At 40.0% G+C, this 13,968-nt stretch overlaps 1 protein-coding gene across 12 annotated transcripts in view; it reads left to right on the top strand.

Moving 5' to 3' along the window:
- The first annotated feature begins 7,242 nt into the window (after window positions 1-7,242).
- CEP152 (centrosomal protein 152) overlaps window positions 7,243-13,968 on the top strand; it is a 109,237-nt gene continuing 102,511 nt past the window's right edge. For 5 of the 12 annotated variants that reach the window (XM_069097998.1, XM_069098001.1, XM_069098003.1 and 2 more), the window contains exons 1-3: window positions 7,244-7,429; window positions 10,311-10,398; window positions 13,743-13,836. In XM_069097998.1, the coding sequence (XP_068954099.1) occupies window positions 13,750-13,836 (87 nt within the window). In that variant the 5' untranslated portion in view covers window positions 7,244-7,429; window positions 10,311-10,398; window positions 13,743-13,749. Of the gene's footprint in view, window positions 7,430-10,310; window positions 10,399-13,579; window positions 13,621-13,742; window positions 13,837-13,968 lie in introns of those variants that run through there. The other 7 variants (XM_069098000.1, XM_069098005.1, XM_069097999.1 and 4 more) reach the window with 5 other exon arrangements.

Raw genomic sequence — 13,968 nt, 5'->3', positions numbered from 1 at the left:
TGCAATTTTAAACTTTAATAATTTAAAATTGTACTGAGACATCCTATAGTTCCCTACAAGAACCTCCAGTCAATTCAACTCAACAAGCACTTCGTAATCATCTATTATGCACTTGGGAGTACAAAAACAAAACAAACAAGTAAATCTTTGCCCTTACATTTTACCAAGGGATACAATCTTTACATGGAGAAAAAAATATGATTTTCTTTTATTAAAATTTTATATATAATATATTATATATGTCATATACAACATAATTTAAAACAATATAATTTAATTATATGATATATACTTATATAATTACATAAAATTATGTTATATATTATACATTCTTATATTAAATTTAGAGAATACTAACAACCAAGAGCTTCAGGAAAAGTTTCTGGTTGGTGGTACATGAGCTGAAATTTAAGGAAACTAAGAATTCTAAGAGATAGAGGTGAGAAGGGAGTGGATTCCAGGTATATACAATTTGGTATATAATTAAATTCAATTCAAAATATATTATGTGAGTGAAAAGAATTTATTTAGCACTACTGTATATAAAGCATAATGTTGAGAATACAAATAGAAAATTAAGACAGTACCTGCTTTCATAGATTTCATATTATAATAGCGGGAGAGAACACATATATGAGGTTTTAGCAGTGGGGCAAATGGAAAGGCACAGAGTTACTTAGGATACAGTGGCAAAACACATAGTAATTCATCTTCTTTTGTATCATTTCCATTAATAAAATCATTTCTGCTTCTGAAGTTCTTGGGGCTTTAGGGCTTATGTGAACTTATGTGGTCAACAGTTGATATAAGTAGTGGTGGGCATGGTGGGCACCCTCTCCACGTGAGTTGCTCCCCTTAATGCTGACTTAGAGGCTGGGCTGGCAACAAGTTTGGTGGTCTGGGGACTTTTGCTGCTCCCAGGGATATGGTCTTTCTTCATCACCCACCTAACATATCCCTCCTCTTTTCTCACTCTCAAGACACCTTGCTGCTTTGGGCTGGCTTGCCAACCCCAGTGGTGGCAGTTGGTGTTAACGGTAGCATGGATCATATGAGAGATGAGAGGGCCCCTCCCCTAAAGGAGTGTCTCTCCTGGATGATTGCTGTGGAGTCAGACTAGAAGCAAGATTGGTGGCCCGGGGAAGACTGCTATTTCCAGGACTTTTTGCCATACTTGCCTGTCAGTGCCTACCTACCATGTGCAAATTAATTTCTGTGCTAGGCACTGGAAAGGCACAAAGGCAGGAAATGAAATTATGAGTTTGGGATACAGCAAGTAGGCAAATTTGGCTGGAACACAGGATGAATGAGGGGGGGAGTAAGGTGAAATTATTATGGAAAGATAAGCTGGATTTGTATGTTAAAATGTTAAGATGCTGTAGTGTTTGTTGTGGGACTGCTAAGTGGCATAGTAGATAGAATGCTGGGCCTATGGTTCAAATCTGGCCTCAAATACTTACTAATTGTGTGACCCTTGGCAAGTCACTTAACTCTGCCTCACTTTCCTCATCTGTAAAATGGGCTGAAGAAGGAAATGGCAAACCATTCTAGTATATTTGCCAAGACCCAAATGGGGTCACAAAAAGTTGGATAAGAGTGAAAACAACTATTAAAAAAAGTTTTTTTTTTCATTTTTCAAATGCTTTATTAACTTCTGATTTACATCATTCATTTCCGCCAGATTTTGAGTTACAAATTTTCTCCCCGTTTTTTTCCGTACCCACCACCCCAAAATAGCAGTCTCACAGGATATCCCCTCCTCTAATCTGCTCTCTCCCACATTTTCTCCCATACCCCTTTCAACTTTTCCAGTGGAACTCTATGCCCCAGTGCCTGTATATCTTATATATATGTATGTATTTAAACATTTGATTTTAAAACTTTGAATTCCAGATTCATTCCCTTCCTCCCTTGTCACCCACCCTTACTGGGAAGATAAGCAGTTCAGTATAGGTTATACATGTGTGGCTAATTGTAGCAGCAAGCACCCAAAGTGTCCTCAGGGTTTGCTGCCACCGCAGGTTCTTGGATCTGCTTTGATAAAGGAAAGCAACTCAAAATGGGTTAAAACAAGCTTACTTTAATCAGTCAGACATATATCGTTTACCTTGTTCAGGGGAAAAGGTCAGCACCCCGAACTTCAAAGTACACAGACAGAATTATCAAGACAGAAACAGATCTAGTAGACAGATTTCAAACTGTCCAACCATTACATCCATACCCAGTCAACATCTGGGTTTCAACATCTGCGTTTTTTCAAAGCCGGGGGGCTCAGGACAATGGCTTCCCAGAATCCATATCAAATCACAGAACACTTCTCAAAGTGAGCCCCAAAACAAAGCTACACATCAGGGCTTATATAGCCTTCTCCTGGCTCAGAGAATGTAACAACCTTATTGACTCACTGGCCAATCAAGAAGTATCTACTGAAAAACAAGCCTCCCACCCCAGGCTCCAGGTGCACTTTAGCCTAGGGGCAGGGAAGATCTTTAAATTTGCATTTCCATTACACTAATGCAAAACAATAACATAGTAGATATATTGTAAAAGACAGACTATATTTCCCTCCCTCCTATCCCACCTCCCACTTGTTCTATTCTCTATTTTGATCCCATCCCTTTTCAAAAGTGTGTGCTTCCAACTTCCCTCCCCCGCCCACCTGCCCTCCCTTCCATCATCCCCCCTCTCATCCCCTCTCCCCCACTCTACTGGAGGGTGAGATACCCTATTTACCATGTTTCCCCGATAATAAGACCTATCCCAAAAATAAGCCCTCCCCTTACTGTGTAAGATTCCTCTAAAATAAGCCCTTGCCCGAAAATAAGCCCTCCCCTTACTGTGTAAGATTCCTCTAAAATAAGCCCTCCCCCGAAAATAAGCCCTCCCCTTACTGTGTAAGATTCCTCTAAAATAAGCCCTCCCCCAAAAATAAGCCCTATTGAGATTGCTACTGTAGTGAAGGTGATCCCCTGCGCTACACGCTACATTACGGTACCCTCTGTATGCACCGTTCCCCCCCCCCCCGGGTGAAACGCACACCGCGCTCCGAGCTGCATCCAATCAGAGCTGCAGCAGTGAGTGCGTCATCCTGTTCTTCCCCAGTGATTTGCTTGCTGGTACATTTTTTTGTTCACATTTACCTGTTTATTAAAATTGCTGTCAATGTTCATTAAAATAAGCCCTCCCCTGAAAATAAGCCCTCTGGTGTTTTTCTGTCCAAAAAATTAATAAGACAGTGTCTTATTATCGGGGAAACATGATAGTGTGGATTTCATTCCCTCCCCGAGCCAAATTCAATGGGAATAAGGCTGACCCATTCCCTTTTGCCTTCCTATTCTTCCCCTCCATTGTAACCATTTTCCCTTCCCTCTTCTATATGATATAGTTTACCCCATTCTGTCTCTCCCCATCCCCTCTCATTATATTCCTCTCCCATCTCTTAATTTCACCTTTTAAGTATCATCCCTTCCTGTTAAATTGGTCCTGTGCCCTCTATCTATGTATACCTGTAAACATATATGCATACATTCACATATGTATTCATATGCCCATATACTCACATATATGTGTATATATATATATATATATATATATATATATTCCCTTCAACTACTGAGAAAGGTTTCATAAGTTACAATAATTGTTTTTCCATGTAGGAATGTTAATAGTTCAACTTTGATAAGTTCCTTATGGTTTCTTTTCCCTATTTACCTTCTCATGCTTCTCTTGCTTCTTGTATCTGAATGTCAAATTTTCTATTCAAGTTTGTTTTTTTCAACAAGAATGCTTGAAAGTCCTCTATTCCACTGAATGACTATATTTTCCCCTGAAACATGATACTCAGTTTTGCTGGGTAGGTGACTCTTGGTTTTAATCCCAGCTCCTTTGACCTCCGGAATATCATATTCCAAGACCTTGGATCCCTCAGTGTAGAAGCTGCCAGATCCTGGGTTATCCTGATTGTGTTTCCACAATATTCAAATTGTTTCTTCCTGCCTGCTTGTAATATTCTCTCCTTAATCTGGTAATTCTGGAACCTGGCTATAATATTCCTAGGAGTTTTCTTTTGGGGATCTTTTTCAGGAGGTGATTGGTGGATTCTTTCAACCTCTATTTTACCCTCTGGTTCTAAAACATCAGGGTAGTTTTCTTTGAGAACTTCCTGGAGGATGATTTCTAGGTTCTTACTTTGATCATGGCTTTCAGGTAGTCCAATAATTTTTAAATTATCTCTCCTGGATCTATTTTCCAGGTCAGTGGTTTTTCCCATGAAATATTTCACATTGCCTTCTATTCTTTCATTTGTTTGCCTCTGTTTAACAGCATCTTGATTTCTCATAAAGTCATTAGCTTCCATTTGCTCCAATCTAATTCTGAAGCCATGATTCTCCTCAGTGAGCTTTTGAGATTCTTTTTCCATCAGGCAAATTTGGCTTTTTAAGGCATTCTTCTCCTCATTGCCTTTTTGAGCCTCTTTTGCCAATTGAGTTAGTTTATTTTTTAAGGTATGATTTTCCTCAGTCAGGCTGTTTACTCTCATTTTGTAATTTTCTTGCATCGTTCTCATTTCTCTTCCCAATTTTCCTCCACTTCTCTTATCTGCTTCTTAAGGTCCTCTATGGCCTGTAACCAGCTTGTATTTTCCTTTGAAGCTTTTGTTGCAGGAGTTCTGACTTCACCGTCTTCCTCCTGTTCCATGCTTTGCTCCTTTTTGTCCCCAAAATAGGAGTCCAATGTCGGAATCTTCTGTCTGCTTTGTTTCCTTTGCCTGGTCATGTCACCCCTCAGTCACTTGACCCCTGGGCTTTTTGCCACAGTAGGACTCTGCCACCAGACAGAGGAGCTTTCATCCCAAACTCTGGGGTTTTCTCAACTGTCAGAAGTATTAGATGGTTGCCCTCTTTGAGGTGTCCACATGCTCTGGCAAGCTGGTCATGCACCCCAGTACCTCCACCCTAGACTGCAATCCAGATCCAAGCAGGTTAAAGCAAGAGCGATTACCCCTCAGACTGGTTCTTGGTCCCCCTACACTCTGCAGGCCAGGAGCTGAAGCCATGTGGTGCTGGCTGGCTGTGCCTGCGACTCAGTGGCTTCTCGCCCCAGGGGCAAAAGCCATGCACTCCCATTTACTGCGTCCCAAAGTCCAGACTGCACTGACCTCTCACTTTGTCCTTCACATCTATGTGTTGATAATTCTGGAAATGGCTGCAGCTGCTGCTGATCTGGGGTCCCTCCGGCCTGAGGCTGGTCAGGCCCACCTTGGGGCTAAAACCTTGGAGTGGAGCTGGGCTCGGCTCCTAGAGCACTGTGCTGGCTGATTCCTGCCAGCCTTCCGTGCTGTCCTCAGTGGGGGGTTAGCTTCTCTGTGTCATTTTGTGGGTTCTGTAGCTCCAAAGTTTGTTTAGAGTCCCCTTTTTACATGGATTGGGGAAGGTGGAAGCAGGAACAGCGAGGAGGTCCTGCTTCTATTCTGCCAAAAAAAAAAAGTATTTATTGTCCAATTCATTTGCTTGGTTCATAGTAGGAATGGCACTCTATTGAGTCTACCTCTTGTCTTTTTAACAAGATTGTAAGCCCCTCTAGACTGAGAACTCTGCCTCCTACTTAATTTCATTTCCAGAGATCAGCACAGCCTAGCACAGTCACACATGCTCAACAAAGTGATATCAACATTATGGAGGATGTTATGTGCAGCCTAAGGGAAGAGAGAAACTTTACCACTAGTTAAGTCTCCCAGATGTTTCTATTGGTGGATTATTTTGTGCCAGTTTCATTGAATCCTATAGTACTGCAGTGTCTTCTGAGATCCATAACTATCCTCACAGAAAAAAAAAGTTGAAAAATATCTATCATCCAGATTGTGATATGCAGTTGGTGGGCCATCCAAAGAATGAATCCATCTGTCTATCTGTCTGGGACAGATACTACCAATACACAATGAACTAAGCCCAGGGTGAAAGAAGAAGAGGAAAGTATACTGGATTATCTTTGGAGAGCTGCAAAGTTCTGTTAATGACCCTAAACTTCTCCCCTGAAACAAAGGTCCTTTTAATATTAGTAATGTTTAGCGTTCCTAAAAGTCATGGAATGCTAACCCCCAAGAATTAAAGTTAAGGGAGATTCAGAGGGCAATAAAGAGTAACATGGTAGATATGAGTAGTTTATAAGACATAAAAGAGTTGGTGTAAAGGATGTCAATGGGGAGATGTATTATAAGAAAAAAAGATGGCTCGATCACAAAGAGTAAATAAAATTAATGGATAGGTGTGTGTGTGTGTGCACACATGCATGAGTATGTGTATGGTTAAAGAAATCACAAGACTCGGCCAATACTCACATAGGTTGGTCAGACATGAATGGTCTGTGATTTGTGTCTTTAAAGGAAGTATACCCAGGACAAAGAGATTACAGAATTGTCAAAGTATTTGATTAAGCACAGTGACTACTTTGTATGAGGTAGGTACTCAATAAAAATTTTGTTGGCAATTGTCCTTGGACTAATAAGACTACCCTATATAGGTTTACAAAGACTGACCAAAAACCTGAAAACCCTTTGAATACCATTGTATTTTCTAGATCTATTTCTTCAGTCAGATATAGAACCAAATTACACGAAATGCTGTGGTCATGAATCTTCATTCCCAAATTCCTATTGTGAATATTCTTTCCTTCCCTTAAAGAATGAAGATAAAATTAATCTCTTTTCAAGAAAGTGACTCTAATCATTTACATAAGCAACATAGTGTGAGGAAAAGGGTGCTAAATTAGCTGTCAGAAGACCTGAGGTTGAATCCTTGATTTGGTAATAGTCTAGCAGTGTTATCAATGAATCAATAAGCATTTATTAGCACACACAACATTGTGTCCAGAATTGCGTTAGGTGTTGGGGATGCTGCCCTTAAGGAGTCTACATCCTGTCCTGGAAAACCATATGGACAAATCCTTGAATTCTCTGAATTTCATTTGCAAAGAGTTTGAAATCTTAGGACTTAAAACTTAGACTTTGGGTGTCTAGGTAATCTATCAACCCGCCCCTCCTGCAAGCAGGCTCCGATTGGCTTGCGCCTCCACCAATGGTCGAATGACCTGAACTTCCCGCCAGCTCTGGCGCCCGCTTTCAAACAGCCTCACATTCGCAACCGCGAGTGGTGCTGCAACCTACCTTGGAAGAAAGTAGCACTCTGGCCCTTCGATTCCCTCCCCCAAGCCAATTTAGCCCCGCCTACCTCCGGGTTTCTGCTGGTCGATTGCAGGAGTCCACTGCTCCTCAAGCTTCCGCTTCTCTTCAAGTTCGGTTGTAACGAGGAAGCAGCGGCAGAAGGGAGTGGAGAGGGTTCTGTTGTGTGAAGGGGCGCTTCTGGAAAGTGTTCCTTTTCCGGTGTTCCCGTCCCCCCTGCAGCTACGGCGTCGGCGGAGACCACAGCCCCAGGTGAGAGCTTCGCTTTTTGCGTTTTGGGGCGGCGGTAACGGGTTGGGAAGGGGCGGGGGGACGCGCTCCCCGGGGCTTCTGGGTTGGGGGACCCTCGGGCCACCGAGCCCCAGCCCGCTTCAATCTGTCATCCCAAACCCGGCAGGTGGCCCTTCTCCTCAGTACGAGCCCGCGGCCCGGTCCATCGTCCCGGCGTTGTCGGGCGCCTGGATTCTGGAATTGTCAAGGCCCAGGTTCTGGCGGCCCGGCCCGAAGGCAAAGCTAACGCCTGGGGCTGGGTGCGCCTGCCAGGCCATGCCCTTGACCCCCGTACCCTGGCCTGCCTCCCTGACTAGTCCGCTTTGGACCAACCGTAGCAATGCCCGCCTTTCTTGGTTCTAGGTGGGTAGGGGGCACTTCTAAAGGAAGCCGGCCAGGTGAAGACCTCCCGGGCCATGTCCATGACCCATCCTGTCCCTGTGGGCTGGTCCACCGCGGGACCAAACATAGAAGTGCTCCCCCTTCTTCCAAGGAGAGTCACCAAGGGAGGACCTTTTAGAGTGTCTAAGCCCAGCGCACCCAGTGGCTGCCCCGGGCATGGTGGGGGCATTTAACCCCGAGGAAACGATGCCCGCTGTTTCTGTCTGTCTCTGTCTCTCTGTCTCTCTCTTCTAGTCAAGGGAGATTTGGGTTCAAATCCCATCTCAACCCTACTGGCATTGTGACCCTGGGCAAATCACTTAATTAAATTCTCAGTGCCCCAACTACTCTCTAAGAGTGAATAATGGTCGCATTGTTGCAACGTATTTCTTTCTCAGAAGTTCCCAGTATCAGTGGAATCATCTTATCTTTGAACTGTATAGAGTGAAAAAGACTTGGTTTTTAGGTGGTGGTGGTGGTGGTGGTGGTGGTTGAGTATTTAAGCTGTGTTTGACCCTTCGTGACCACTTTTGGGAGAGAAACTCGAGTGATTTGCCATTTCCTTCTCCAGCTCATTTTACAGATGAGAAGAGTGAGGCAAATAGGGTTAAGTGGCTTGTCCAGGATCACAATATAAGTAGCTGATGTGGGATTTGAACTCAGGTCTTCCTGACTCCTGGGCAGTGGTCTATGCACTGCTCCATACTGTTTATTTTTCTCAGCTTAAGATAAGATAGGGTTTTATCTTAAATATTTACTAATGCTCTAACTTGCTTGTTAACTTTGGAGGCCCTAAATAATTTTTTTTCTGGTGGATAATTTAACTTCACTTTTTCGAATGCGGAGGCTTTGATTTCATTCAGTTGCTTATTTGAACATCCCTTAAGCCTTAAAATTTGTTTTCTGTGTATTATTTCTTGATAATTTTTTTTTAATTTTAAAGACTGTTTACTTTTGAATATTTTAAAAACTGAATTCATTATCTTAAACCTGATAAAAATACTTTATTAATCTGAATTTGGGGTCAGAAGACCTGAGTTCTAATTCTGACTCTTATGTGACCTTGGAAGAGTCACTTTCCTTCTCTGAGCCTTAGTTTTCTCATTAGTAAATGCAGGGACTAGACTAGATGACTTCTCTACTTCATTAGAGCTCCGCATCTATAATCGTAATCAACAACTACACATTCATCTTAAGTTATTGTAACTTATCTTTAGCTGCCCTTAGAAAACCAGTTTGATTTTTTTTTTTTGCTTATTAGACTTGGTCTTCATCTAAAAGAGTGAATGGATTTTAGATGTTTTTACACATTTTCTTAGCAGTTTTTGACATATTACAACCACAGGTGAGCCCTTTGTCTACTTTTAAAATTATTATTACTTTTTCTCTTTTTTTGGTGCTAGGTATGTATAGTAGTACTTGCACTTGTAGAGAAGAGAATTAACATAACAAGCCTGTGGGCCTTTCTAAATTTACTCTGCATAGAGTTGTACCAAATGTTGAGCCAAAGGAGTGTGGAGATCAGAACTTGGAGCTTCATTGTAGGGGTCAAGCCAAAGGTACCAGACAGAGTAGGACTGGGAATTGAGGATGGGTCAGACACACATAGTTTTTTAGTGCCTCCCACCCTCAATATTCAGCCCAAGTCATGCTTGTCTTTTTTCTATACTACCTTACATTTGCATAGTGTTGCAGTAAAACAAAAGATTTTTCTCATTCGATCCCTACAACAACTCTGAATAGGCAGAGCATACTGTTTTATAGATGAGGAAAAGAAAATTAGGGAAAAAAATTAGAGAACTTGTGACTTAACCAAAATTGTACAGACCAGACATGTCTTTCAAAGGTGCTACGTCTATATAGCAGGACTGTTTATACATATGATAGATGGTAGCTTACATTTATATCCAGAAACAGCTTTGTACTTTTTAGAATTTGAGATGGTCATTTAAATTTTGGGCCACATTTTCCTCTTCTGTAAAATAAAGGGATTGGATATGATAGTCTCTAAAGTGATTTCCTTTAGACTCATTGTTTCATAGACCATTCCACCTGAAATATGAGTATATTCTAAAAATAGAATTCACAGTCTTTCTTTGCTGCTTATTTATCTTTTGACTTTAAGGAATACTGTTGCTTTCTCTTAAGGAAAATTTGTTTTAAATTTCTGCTGGTCATTTACACTGATTCCCATTTTATTTGTTCATTCTTCCTAATTATGGTCATCTCTGATAAAACCTAGTTCCTTTCTGAGTGATACATAGCATTACATTTGGCCAAAATATTTTGGTCATTTTTTTTTTTACCTCTGTCTTCCTTGTTTTGCTGTTTAAATTACTCTTAGATCTGTCTGTCAGTATGTTTCATAAATGAGACTTGAAGGGTTGACTCAGAAAACTTATGTGCATGCAAAAATGTTCACTGACATATAACCTATTCTTGCCAATCTGCCCATCCTTCATGATGCTTCTCTTGTCACTAGAATGGCAGTATGGATAAGAGAACACCAATCCCTGTCTATAACCGTGGACACTTCAGATTCAATCTTGAAAACTTAAACTGAAGCCAGGGTAAGGGAGAAGCTGAGATTATTTAATTTCCTTATAGAGTGAGCGTTCTTAACCTGGTGTCTATGAACTTGTTTTTCAAATATTTTTGCAACTATTTCAATATAATTGATTTCTTTTTGTAACCCTATATATTTTATGCATTTAAAAATATCCTGCAAAGGGGCCCGTAGGCTTTACTAGACTTCCACAGGGGACCTGACACACAAAAACCTTAAGAATCCCTAGTCTAGAGGGAGCTGGGTGTATATTGGAAAGAATTAGAGAGACAACCCAATTTTGAACCCTGCCAACTTATTAGCAATATGACCTTAGATAAGTCATTCAGTCCTTTCTGGCCTAGGTTTTTTTCCCATCATACCCACCTTACAGAGTTGTTTTAAGAATAAAATGAAACAGTATGTTTAAAACTGCTTTGTAAACCATAAAGTGTTATGCAAATAAGCTATCATTATTAAGACTTTTGGCCTCATTTTGACTCATGGCATGTGCTAATTTTAATGACTAATTTAAAATATGCACTTTTAAAGTTATTGAATCCAAATAATTTTAGAATTTTAAGGAACCTTATAGAGCACATTCAACTCTTTCATTTTACAGATGGCAAAACAGACCCAGAGAATTGACGTTAAATTTGCCCAAGATTATACAGCTATTTGGTTATAGAGACAAAGTTAAAATCCTGATTCCCAATCCAGTCTTTTTTCCACTTCGTTCAATCATTGTTTGCAATCCTCTTGCAAATTAATTATTTTTAAGGAACTGTGTTCTTAATGAGGAAAAAAAATAGTCTCTATATACCAGTATTTTGCAATGGGGAAATTTGCTAGGTTGGTTATATGAGAACTTTTGCACACACCTTAGGTTTTAATAGTATATAATTTGGAGTTGGTCTGTCTAACTATTTTATTGATACTGATTTATATGATAGAGAAGTTCACTAAGTCTTTTATGATTTGATACCACCAAACAAGGAACAAATTAATCAATCATCAGAGGTAGTTCTAGGAAAGCTCTGGAAATAAAACAAATTGATTTGTAGCCATTTTGCAAGAGGGAGGTGTTTTGGATACTTGGTATCCCAACTGAGAATTCAGTCTTCAACAGTTGTCACCAGAAATCAGGTTCTTTACAGTACAATACCCTTTGAGTTTTATGTGTTTCTCTTGTACTTCAAAATGGTAGTAAAAGGAACAAGTCAGAAACTCAGGAGAGGATAAAAATTTTGTTAATATTAAAAAGAATAAAATCATTGGAAGCCTAGCAGTCATACCTTTCTGTTTGTCAAGATTATTCAGGGCTTTGAAGTCTTTGAAGTTTGCAAAATTGGTATACTTTTAGTGTTAATTCAAATCATTAGCAACTTTGTGACTATATTTGAAAATATATCTTTTGCCTTTTTCCTTCTGTTACAGCTCTTAATATCTTGGAGTTATTGTTACTTTTGGAATTGACTTCTCCATAGCTGCCAGAACTTCTAAGTGATCAGTTTTGTTTCCTTTGGGTGCCAGAACCTGAGTTTATTAAATTTTGGAGCAGGACATTTGTTACTTGCAAGAGGACTTTAACATATGGAAATTGCCAGGATTTAAATGGGCTTCTTGGTAGAAACAACTAACATACAATTTAGGATTGTTTTTTAAAAATTAATTTTTATTGATAGCTTTTAAAAAAACATATCACTTATATAATTATCAAAGTTATTATGTTAATATGAAATGTTTAAAAGCTCCTAATATAGATTTTTGTATATAGATGGTTGATTTTTGAAAAACTTTGTATATTTACTCCACTGCCTGCCTCTCCCTCTCCCTCTCCTCCTGTCCAAAGGAAGGTAAATTTTTATGGCCAGAAGTCACCTACTTAACTTGGGGTTTACTGGCTAGATTTCTCTCTCTTTCTTCCTTTCTGTTTTCCTTCCTTCCTTTCTCTTTCCTTCCTTCTTTTTTCCCTTCTTTCCTTTCTTTCTTTCTGGTCTTCCCCTCCCAACTTGATTTTTTTCTTTTTTTCTAATTAAAGGGGACATCTTTTGACTTTTTTTTTAAGCAGTTGGAGTTAAGTAACTTGCTCAAGGTTACAAGGCCAGTTATTTCTGGGTGTGGTGCTAAGTATCTGAGCTCAGATTCGATCCCCAGGTCATCCCGACACTGGAGCCGATGCTCTTACTTGCTATGCTACCTGGCCACCCCTTGACTTACTTCTTAAGAGGCCTATTCACTAAATGGGTGTTACCTCACTCTGAGTGAATTATATGAAAAGACCTTAGTCTAAAAGGACCAGGGTCTCCCATTGCATCTTGGGTTATCTCCAGTTATCCTGATGAATATCTGGTCACTCAGATGGCTCTGGAGGAGAAAGTGAGGCTGGTGACCTTGTACAGCCCTCCCTCACCCAGATCAAAGTCAACTATAAGTCAGGTCATCATTTCCCTGATGCCAAGGTCTTCTTTGAAAACAAAGGACAAACACAATGATTTTTGGTTTTGACTTTTTGTTTTCATAAGGGTTTTTTAAGATAAGTGAGATTTTAAAGTAAAATACTCATGTTGAAAATAAATCATAGTTATTATCCTTTTCCAAAAACCTGTTCTTCTTTTTAACATCATTTCTGTATGTCACCCTACTATTCGTTTATACTCCCATATCCAAAACCTTGGTATTATTTTTGATTCTTCTATCTCTTTTGCCCCTCATATCTAGTTAATTGCTAGGTTTTATTGATCCTGCCTCTGCATTTTTTCTTTCATTTGTCTTATCCTGTACTAGTACATGCCATCATTACCATCTTTTTAGGCTATTGTGGGAGCCTTCCAACAACTCTTCCCACCTTCTTTTAATTCTCCAGGCTTCTTCCTTATGCATAAGACCTGGTCTTGGTCTTTTCCTCCTTTAATGATTCCCCTTTCCTTCTCTAATAACCTTCACTCTTTCCTATCTAACACTTTTGACTACAGCCTCCTCTGCATGTTCTTGTGGCCACGCCTGGAGGGGGCTACTTCCTATCTCCATGACATGTATGCTTTCCTCATCTCCATGCCTTTACTCAGGCTCTTCACTTTTCCTGGAAGGTCTGTCCTTGCCACTGTTGAATCCTTACTTATCCTTTAAAACTGTACTCAGTTGTTACCATGCTTAGGAAATGTCTTCTGATGTACTTAATTATTAAGGTTCTTTTCTCTCATCAGGCTTCACAAAGTGTGTTGTATGTTTCTTGTGCACTTATCAGGTACTGTTTTGTATTATAATTATTTCTATCCCATATTTTATTGGATTATATGGCCCATGAGAGTGGGACTGTGTCTTACTAAATGTTTGTTGAATTTGGGGTTGAAAAACCTGCTTTTTCAGAAGGACCATGTCACTAGACTTTGGCAGTGTGGCTCTTCAGGTTCAAAATGACGAAGAGGAATATGGTCAAGAGGATTATGCCAGAGAGAAAGAGGTAACAAGTCAACCCAAAAGGGGACTCCTAAATCTATTATTTATTTTATTCTTATTTTCAGGTGAAAGTCATATTCTGTGATATTTTTGTGGAGAAATTCCTAGACTTATATAATCTCTGAGCTGGAAGCAA

The sequence above is a fragment of the Petaurus breviceps genome, unplaced genomic scaffold (assembly GCF_028583685.1).
Source record: "Petaurus breviceps papuanus isolate PSGF00001 unplaced genomic scaffold, PetGlider_PUasm1.0 37, whole genome shotgun sequence".
NCBI classification, from domain to species: domain Eukaryota; kingdom Metazoa; phylum Chordata; class Mammalia; order Diprotodontia; family Petauridae; genus Petaurus; species Petaurus breviceps.
Note: the sequence above shows the minus strand (reverse complement) of the source record. Positions and strands in the feature narration are given on the sequence as shown.